Source organism: Mirounga angustirostris, unplaced genomic scaffold (assembly GCF_029215605.1).
Source record: "Mirounga angustirostris isolate CCGP_5_RB_7025 unplaced genomic scaffold, mMirAng1.0.hap1 SCAF_5, whole genome shotgun sequence".
In the NCBI taxonomy this organism is placed as follows: domain Eukaryota; kingdom Metazoa; phylum Chordata; class Mammalia; order Carnivora; family Phocidae; genus Mirounga; species Mirounga angustirostris.
Genome location: NW_026991713.1, coordinates 141,508,699 through 141,517,853, shown reverse-complemented (window position 1 = coordinate 141,517,853; position 9,155 = coordinate 141,508,699). Strand labels below are relative to the sequence as shown.

The following is a 9,155-nucleotide window of genomic DNA, read 5'->3' as shown; positions in this document are numbered from 1 at the left end:
GCGGGACCTGAGCGGTGGAACCCTGAGGCCGAGGCCGAGAGAGACAGCCGGACGGAGACAAGACAGGGACACAGCAGGCCAAGAAAGAGGCCGAACGCAGGCAGAGACGCAGCGGGGACAGGGACACGGACGCCCAAGCGGCAGAGACAGGGCAGGCGGAGGTGACAGGCGGGACAGACGGGGACCAGAGGCTGCAGTCCTCGCTGGGGGAGGAGACACAGCGCCCTCTGCGGGTCCTGGCAGGGGGCGGGGGAGCCAGTGCCACCGAGCCCCCGGGGGTCCACAGGCGTCCGTGGTGGCCACGGTGCCTCGTGGGGAGTTAGAGCACTCTCTGGAGATCAGAGTCCGTGATGAAGCGATCGCAGCCCCTGGGGTGTTTTCAGACCTTAGATGGGTCCTGGCATCACAAGGGGGTTCATATCTGTTGGGAGAGGGTCACAGTGCCTTTTAGGAAGGTGAGAATGCTCTCTGAGGGATCACGACATCACAGGTGGGGGAGGCACAGCGGCCCTTAGGGTGTTCGCAGAGCCCGGAAGTGTTGTTCGGCCCCACAGGGGGCTCCCAGCCTTGTGGGACTATCACAATGTCCCTTGGAGGGGTAAGAGAATGCGAAGGTGGGTTGACAGCTGCCCAAGGGAGCCTGGACGCAGCTCAGCGGCTATCACATCCCTCTGTGTTGGGGTGGGGTGTCGCTGCGTCCGTCACACCCCTCCCAGGCATGGGCGGGTGGCATCGAGGGAGTCGCTGGGCAGGGTCGGGGGAGGGCCCAGATGGCGACGCGCGCGACGCCAGCAAAGACTCCTCTGCAGGCGGATGCACTGGATGAACGTGCGCCTCAATGTGGAAGCAGCGCCCCGCCCGCGCTTAGGGCTCAGGCCGTTCCGCAGCGCCCCCGCCGCTCACGCCGCTGCAGCCTCCGCAGGCGCCGCGTCCACGCATCGCGCCAGGGCAGCACGAGGCTCCCGCGGGAGGCGCTGAGCCCGGGCCCCCGACCCCCGACCGCGGTCCCTGGCCCGCCCCCAAGCAGCAGGTAGCGGCGGCCCGGCAGCAGGCGCGGGCAGCCGCAGGCCGCGTCCCGCGCCGGCACCCACAGCGCGCTGCTCCCTCGCCTCGCGCGCTCCTCGCCGCTCCGGAACACTGCAAGCACGGCCACCGGGAAGCGCGTCCACGAGCCGCGCGCCTCGCCGCGCGCGCCCACCGCCACCTGCACCGCTGCGGGGAGGGCGAGAGGGGGCGGGGTCAAGCGGGGCGGAGCCGTCAGGGGGCGGGCGGAGCGGAGGAACGCTGCGCGCCCGCGGTGTGGGGAGGGGGGCACAGAAGGGACAGTCAACGCTGGGGTGGAGGTGGGCAACGAGAGGCCACCGGGCGCTGACAGGGCGGGGCCAGCGACAGTGGGAGGCCCAGGGAGGGAAAGGGCAAGGTGAGAAGGTGAGGGTAGGAGGCCTACCGTAGTCCTTCCTGCAGAATTTCTTCAAGCTGATGCGGTAACTACCCCGGGCTGGTTTGCAGTGCGCGTCGCAGTCTGGAGGGCGTGTGGAGGCTGGCACAGAACAATCCCCACCTCCCTACCCCACCCTTTCCACCTCCCCTCCTTGAACCCATAGCCTTCCCCCCACAGTCATGCCAGTCTGGGATCCGGTTCTGTGTCCACTCACCCTGGGGCTCCACAGGGCTGCTCTCCTCAGTGGGTCCAGGCACAGGAATCTCTGCGGACAGGACAAGAGAACGGCCTGCGCTGGAGGGGGAGCATTTGCAGGGCTCAGGGGATGAGCAGGTAGCAGCAGGGAGCTGGTGTGGCCTCCGCTGAGGTGGCTGAAGGAGGGCAGGGTCACTCACTAACACAGGGGGCCACCGGAGAGCGGCTCTGCTGGAAGCCAGGGGCGCAGCGATTGCAGGTGAGGCCAGTGACGCCATCCTTGCAGGGACACTGGCCTGTGGTCTGGTTGCAGGTCTTGCCAGCGGCACCAACAGGGTGACAGTCACATGCTGAGGACAGAGTCGGGATGGTTAGAAGCCCACGTGGGGATGCGGGGAGCAAGAAGGTGAGGATGTGCAGGGAGCTGGTGGCAGGCTCACCCCTGCAAGCGCGGCGGTCGCTCAGGGCACGCCCTGGGTCGCGATAGAAGCCCTCCCTGCAGTAGTGGCAGTGGCGGCCAGCGGTATTGTGCCGGCAGTTGAGACAGACGCCACCACTACGACGGCCAGACAGTCGGTACAGCTCCATGTTGAAGCGGCAGCGGCGGGCATGGCCATTGCAGGAGCAAGCTGCAGGAAGGGATGGGTCAGGGGCAGGCTGGCCCGGTCCAAGATCCCCAGGCCACCCTCCAAGGCCTCACCAAGGCAGGCGTGGGCTTCCCGGGCCGTGGCCCGCTGCCATGGCCTGTCGCAGTAGAAGGGCTTGCAGCGGCCGCAGTCGGGGCCCTCGGTGCCATGCTGACAGTCGCAGATGAGGTGGCCCTGGGTGTCCAGCAGGCACCTTGAGGCATGCCCATTGCACTTGCAGCGCCCGCCCACCTGGAGCTCAGTAGCCGAGTAAGAGTAAGGGACCATGGCCATGGAGTCCCTGGTGTCCTCCAGCATGGCAGGCCTTGTGAGCACTACTCGAATGTCTGTGGCAGTCACCCAGTCTTGGAGCACTGGGCTGCTGTCCAGATCCAGGCCTGGTGGGCTTCCGTCCTGCACGCTGAAGGCCAGAAGGCCGCCACCATCAGGCTGGACCTGGGGCTCAGGGAAGCACAGAGCTTCAGGCCCTGGGCCGGGTGGGCCATCCGCAGGGGCAGGCAGGCGGCCATAGTCCAGGCCACAGCGGGAGGAGAAGAAGCCCAGTGGGGCCCAGCTGCCGCCGTGATCCTGTGACTTGAGCAGGGCCACCGAGGCCGGGGGCGCCGAGCAGAAGCGCAAGCTCACGAACACCAGCTCAAAAGCCTTGCCCAGGGGCACTGTGAGGGTCACGTTGTGGGGCGCCTGTGTCAGTGAGTCGGAACGCCAGCACACAGGGCTGGTGGTGCTCCCTGCGGAGGTCAGGAGGGCGGCGGGGTGTGCCCGCTTCGGGTCCGAGGCATCACAGGCCCGCGTGGCCGGCCGGCCGCACGTGCTGGACGCCAGAACCTCGCGGCCCAAGGCGGCGTTCACCAGGCCGGGCACGCAGCCGCGGGGCGCGCCCCCGTCGTCATGGCAGGGGTCGGCGGGCGCTGGCGGCCCCAGGCTCAGCGCGGTCGAAAGCGTGCCCGCGGTCAGCAGCAGCCCCCAGGGCCAGCCGGGCATGGCCGGAGCCGCGGTGGATCAGCCAGCCCGCCGGGCCCCACGCCGCTGCCCTCGGGGAGAGAGAGCCCGGATCCGGGGCTCTGCCCGCTGGCCCGCAATGCCGAGCAATCCCGGGAGGCCCCAGCCGGGGCCAAGAGGTGGGAGCAGCCGCGGGCACGCCCCGGGCCAAGCGCAATAGCGGGGATGCTGGCGCGTCGTCCCGCTGGGCCTGGAGCGATGACAGGAGTCGCCCCCGCTCCCGGCGCCTCCGCCCGCGGAGGCCCCACCCGTCGTCCGCCGCTGCACTCACCCACCGAGGGCCGGGTCGAGCAGGTCTCCCGGCCTCCCGGGAAGGGCCGAGGGCGGGCGGGGCCTGGGGCGCCCCGGCCGCCGCCTCCTCCCGGCTGTAGCGAAGGCGGGCGAGCTGTGCCAGGAGGGGGTGGGGGGCGCAGTAGGCGCAAGCCTGGGCCCAGCCGGGGGCGGGGCTGCTCGGGTCGGGAAGGAGGGAGGGGAGGGGAGGGGAGGGGGCCTCGTCGGCAGAGCCGGAATCAGAAGCAGATTCAGACACTGGCTGGGCCAGCGGGGGAGGGGGCTGGGAGGCCCGGGAGCCGGGGGAGGGGCCGGGGAGCCAGGAATGCGCTGGCGGGAGGGGTCTGGAAGGGGCGGCTCAGCCACGCAGCCCGTGGGGGACCACCCAGCAGGGTCCCCGGCCTGCATCCAGGCCCTGACTGCTCCTGGGGCTGTGCCACGTGCTGGGCGGGGGTCTGGCCGCCTCCTCCCTCAGGCCCATCTGGCAGGCTAAGCCCTGCATCTGAAGGCTGGTGCCCTGATGCTCCCCTGGGTCTCTACAGGGAACACTCAGGGCTGTAGCAGCCAAGCAGGGCTGGTGGTTATGGGATGTCCCCAAGCAGTGGTCTGCTCTAGTAGAAAAAAACCCCACAATTGGGACCAGGTCTGATTTTGAATCCAAGCTGCTCCAATTTCTGGCTCTGTGGTTCAGGCTCCTTAACCTGAGATTTATTTTTTTCATTGGACTGTTACTCAACTTTGCTGAGCCATTGGTGGGGGGGCGGGGAGGGGACAGTTGATAAGCCGCAAAGGTATTGGATGCAGCCAGGGCCTCCACTGACTTGAGTCCCTCTTGCTCTATGTTCAGGAAGGATGTGTCCTCCGGGTCTGACTGGAGCTCACCTAAGTAATGAAATTGGCATATCCGACCCAGATCAGGCCAAACCCTTGTCCCAAAGCATCTCTGGGTCTCTATCTAGTTGCATCACCAAGATGGGGCCAGTCCCCAGAGCTGGCAGGGAGAATGCAGAAGCTGGAGTGGGGGAGAGCCTACTAATTAACAGGGCCCCATGGGGCTCAGGGTCTTGGTCAGCAGTCGAGGACCCCTGTGGAGGGTAGGGAGTGGAGTTTGGTCCATGGGGAGGGCCTGGTCACAGACAGCTCAGTGTCAGACCCCCTGAGCCTGGTCCACATACCAGCAGGTTTGGGTAGAGAAACTGAGGCAGGAACTCAGCTGGGCAGTCTGGGCACCAGCTGGGGATGAGGCAGCTGCAGCTGAGAGTGATCCAGCCAAGAGAGACCAGAACTGCTCTGGATAGACGCCACTTCCCTACAACCATTAAGCCCTTGATGGAGGGGCAGGGCAGCATCCCAGGAAGGGTCAGCTTTGTGCAGAGGGGGCAGGGACACGGGAACATGTCTGACCTGGGAGAAGTTGTGAGGTCTGAAGTTTCAGATGGGAGGCTGACTAGGCCAGGCCTGGCAGCTGATGGAGGATGCCACGTGGGTGTGTCTGGGTAGGCAGAGCTGCCTCTTGCAGCTGGGCCAGAGATACTGCAAGGACCCACAAGAAGAAGGTAGAGAGAAGCAGAATCTTCTTGCTGTTTAGGAGAGGAGGGACAGGAGGACACTGGAGCCTCCCAGGGGAAACCAAAGGAGAAGAGGATGGAGCAGCCAGGAAGATAGGGTGATGGGGCACCTGAAGTGACTAGCACTTTCTGGTCAGGCCCTCACAAATGTAAGGGTGGGGGGGTGAGGTGCAGGGGCTGATGAGATCATGGGAGACTTGGGGAGAATTGAGTCAGAGGGGCTGCTGGCCTCGCTCCCCTCGCCTTTGGCAGCAGCAGGGAGTCTGTGGGTCTCCTCTGCCCCACAGAGCAGGTGCCATGGCACCTAATCTCAACTTTGAGATGAAAAGAACATGCACCTTACAACAGATAGCCGTGCATGAATGAGGGAGCTGACAGGGAGCCCAGTATGCTCCAGCACGAGTTAAGTTCAAAAACGGCATCTTCCCAACCACCCTCTTCAAGGTCCTTCTGATCATCAGCCTCAGCCTGGGATGAGCGGAGCCCTGGCAAGAGAGTACCGGCTGCAACAGATCCTTCTGGGATCGTTAGAAGCTAAGAGGTGACTAGCTGGCCACGGTGGGGAGAGATGCCCAGGCCCAACACAAGGGTTCCACAGAACCTGAGACGAGCCTCCAGGGAGCCCCTGGTTGTCTGGACTTCAAGACTCAGGAGGGAAGACAGGAAATTGGAAATCAGGGAGCAGCCTCCCCTCCAACCCTGTGTCAGACTTGCAGGCTTTGTCTGCAGCCCAGCCTCCTCAGGAGTTGGGGCTAAGGTCTGCAGAACATCTGGTGGTTTGTGGTGTGGGTGGAAGGAGGCCCCCAGGGCTCAGCCTGCTGCATGCATGAGTGTTCATCCGTTTTAGCAAGCAGGGAGCTCTGGGCCCAGAGGTGGTGGTACTACCAGCTCCCCAGGGAAGAGGCTGCAGGCAGCCCGGTCTCTTCCCCCAGAACTGCCCCCTGCACACATTCTCTTCTGGCCCCAAGGATGGCCCTGGCAGATGGCCTGCTGAGAGGGAGGGAGGGCCTTCTCCCCAGTCCCCAGTCCAGGCTCATTGCACCTGTCCCCAGCCTCTGGGGCCTCTCACACCTCTCCGCTGGTCCTGCCCCATCCTGGCACCTTAGAAGAGACTCCGCCTCCCTGCCCCCACATGCACCTCATCAGCCCACTGCAGTCCTCCCACTCCCACCCCCAGTCACAGTGACAGCTGCTGGCTTTGGGGGAACCTATCTGGGGAGGAGGGGACCCAGGGGGCCAGACATTCCCAGGCCTCCGGCGGCTGGGGTCTTTTCCTTAAAAGGCAGACTGATCCAACACTCCTGGCCCAGCCCTGTTCCCTCCAGACGTTTGCAAGCCACTACTTGTACACATTTCACACAAACATTTATTGAGAGTCTATTATGCCGAGAGGGGCTTCCAACCCAGCAGGGAAGACAGACGGCTGGGGGAGGGGAGCACGGCAGGCTTCACCCCGAGGAGGGTGGCCCCTGCCGAGTCCGCGGCCATCCTGCACCCTGCGCTCCGGGCAGGGCCCCCGTGCCACGCAGGCCCTCTCTGTGGTCGCGACCCGCTCTGCGCGCCAAGCAGAACGCTGAAAAGCAACGTTGAGAGGAGTGGGGAGAGGAGAGTCCGAAGAGCAGAGGGAAATGGCTCGTAGCCCCCACCCCCTTGGCCTCCTAAGGGCTTAAGAAGGAACGGTCTGAGGAGGGGGCTTCCGCGTCCCACGCGCTGTGCTGTGCGCGCCCCGCGGGGGGCGAGGTCCGGAGGGAGGAGGCATCCGGCTCCCGGTGATTTCGCTGGGGAGGGGGCCGCGCGCGCGCGGGCTCAGGACGTCCCCGGTTCCCGCGGCCCCGCGCGCCCAGCCCGCCGCTGCCGCCGACCGCGCCAGCACAGGAAGGCGGCGGCCAGGAGCCCGAGGCCCGCGCCCAGCGTGGTCAGCGCCACGCCCTGCTCCAGGTCCAGGTGGGGTCCGCGCAGCGAGAAGGTGATGGCCGTGGCGGCGGCGCCGGCCAGCAGGGTCACGGCGCCGAACGGCAGGACGCAGCGCGGCCAGGAGCCCCCCACGCCGCCGGTGGCCAAAAGCAGCGCGCGCAGGGCCCCGGGGGGCTCGGGGGGTGCGGGGGGCGCGGGGGGTTCGGGGGGCTCGGCAGGCGCCGCGGGCGGGGGCTCGGGCGCGCTCATGCCGCCGACGGGGGGCCGCGCTCTGGGTGGGTGTGGGCGCCCGCGCAGCCCCCACTCTCGTCCTCCTCGACCGCCACGTCAGAGCGGATTGGCCCGGGATGCGATGACGCCACCGGGACGCTGGGGAGAGGAGTTCGCCGCCGCCTCCCGACTTTGGCGCTGAATCAGGGTGGGCGGGCACGAATCTAGAGGGGGGCACTCACCCAGGCCTCTGCCCTCCTTCTCCCTCAGGCTCCGGGCTGCCCCTTCCTGCCGAGGTGCGGGCAGCCCTCCAAAAGACACCACCGGGACTGGTCCTGATAGGTGGGTCACTGAGTCCACAACCTTCAGGCACCCATCTGGGCCTTGCTAGGAACCAAGGTGAACAGCACCCCTGCCCTCACGGGGCAGAGGTCCAGTAGGGAAGGTACACCATAAACCAAGTGAGCTGGCGGATTAAATAATTATGGTGGAGACCACTAGCTATGGAAACTGATTTTGGCCAGTGACAGGGTGGTGGTGGGACTCACCCTGGAAATGAAGGGTTCCTCAAGATCAGAGCAACTGGGCATGAGCCCTGGAAGCAGCAAGGGAGTGGCCAGGAGGGGGTAGGCGTCCCCCAGGCTTCCCATCTCTTGGCTCCCCCTTCCCTGTTCCTGTCCCAGAGCTCTTTCAGTCCCTACAGGCCCCTCAGTGCAATGAGGACTGTTTTTAGGTTTCCTACTTTGGTCTGTCATCTGGTTCCCAGCAGCCTGCAAGACGCGAGATTCCATGTTCAAGGTTTCTGGCCTGTGGGACTGTGGTGGCTTTTACAAGTAGGATTTCCTGCTGGGGGCCCTGGGGCCACCCCAAGGCTGCCTCAACATCACTCACCTCATTCCCCATTCCTGTGACACCTCACCTGGCTCTCAGAAAACCTGGCCTTCTCCAGAAGCTACCTGGTCCGGGGCCTGGGTCCCCTTGGGGCAGAGGCTGGTGCTAATTCCCTGTTGCTCATCGCTAGCTACGCAAAGGGCCAATGACCCAGCTCTGAGGATTTGCTTGATTGGCACAGGTGCCTAGGCAAGGTTTACTTAAAGAACACTACAGCCTCCTAGCCCTCCCCAGGGCCTACTACTGTGTAATTTGTCCTCGCCCTAGCCACAGCGGTAATAGCTATTACTGTTGGCACGTGGGCCCCTCGGGAGCCTTGCAGGTGTCATCTGCAACTGGCTGAACATGCAGAGGGCAGGCAGAGACTGAAGCAAGAGGTGGGCCCCTCCAGGTGGGTAGGCGGCAGGGTTCCTAAGCAAACGGAACTTACATCCCTGCACCTGCCCGCCAGAGCCTAAAAGGTGGTGTCGGGAGAGGCCCATACCAGTGTTCTCAGAGCCACATCACTATCTCAGGGCTGTGTCCCGGGAGCAGCCTCTGGGAGTGAAAAGGCCAGTGGAACCCACATTCCCAGGACAGGGGAGGGCGTGAGGAACCTCCCGTGGCCCAGATCCAGCTCCCGGGGCAGCGGGTGGTTGCGTCTCTTCAATAACCTCTCCCAGCAATTACCCCCAGTATGACAGTGGGGACGAAACTGAGAATTGAGGCTCAGGGCCCTTAAGAATCTTGCTGAAAGTCCCACAGCAGAAATCAAGTCACAGTGGAAACCCAAACCTGTGACTGGTATAAACCCAGAGGCCATGACCTTCTTGCCTTCCTTCAGCGGGGGAGGCTGGAGCCTTGGAGGTGACAGTGGCGTAGGTGAGGGGCGAGTTCCCTGGTGGTAAGTCAGTGTTGGGGGGCCCACACTGGCCACAGCAACAGCCCAGGAGAAGTGGTGAGCACGGGTGCTAGAAGGACCGCTGTGACCACATAGTGCCCGCCCACTCTGATATGGGCTGGTGGCTTTTGTGTCTTCCA

At 65.0% G+C, this 9,155-nt stretch overlaps 1 protein-coding gene across 1 annotated transcript; it reads right to left on the bottom strand.

Moving 5' to 3' along the window:
* Positions 1-398: 398 nt before the first annotated feature.
* On the bottom strand, positions 399-3,658 carry NTN3 (netrin 3). Its single transcript, XM_064592375.1, has 5 exons — positions 2,337-3,658; positions 1,837-2,265; positions 1,656-1,706; positions 1,448-1,522; positions 399-1,212 (listed from the first exon to the last, which is right to left on the bottom strand). The coding sequence occupies exons 1-5, from the start codon at positions 3,262-3,264 to the stop codon at positions 872-874; spliced, it is 1,824 nt and encodes a 607-aa protein (XP_064448445.1). The 5' UTR covers positions 3,265-3,658; the 3' UTR covers positions 399-871.
* Positions 3,659-9,155: the final 5,497 nt, after the last annotated feature.

Bases quoted from the DNA above. Each gene is read 5' to 3' on its own strand.
- NTN3 (XM_064592375.1), bottom strand. From the start codon at position 3,264: ATGCCCGGCTGGCCCTGGGGGCTGCTGCTGACCGCGGGCACGCTTTCG. The intron at 1,707-1,836 runs GTGAGTGACCCT...TCCTGTCCGCAG, and splicing joins TCCGGTGGCCCCCTGTGTTA to AGATTCCTGTGCCTGGACCC. The intron at 1,523-1,655 runs GTGAGTGGACAC...CACGCCCTCCAG, and splicing joins CAGCCCTGTGGAGCCCCAGG to ACTGCGACGCGCACTGCAAA.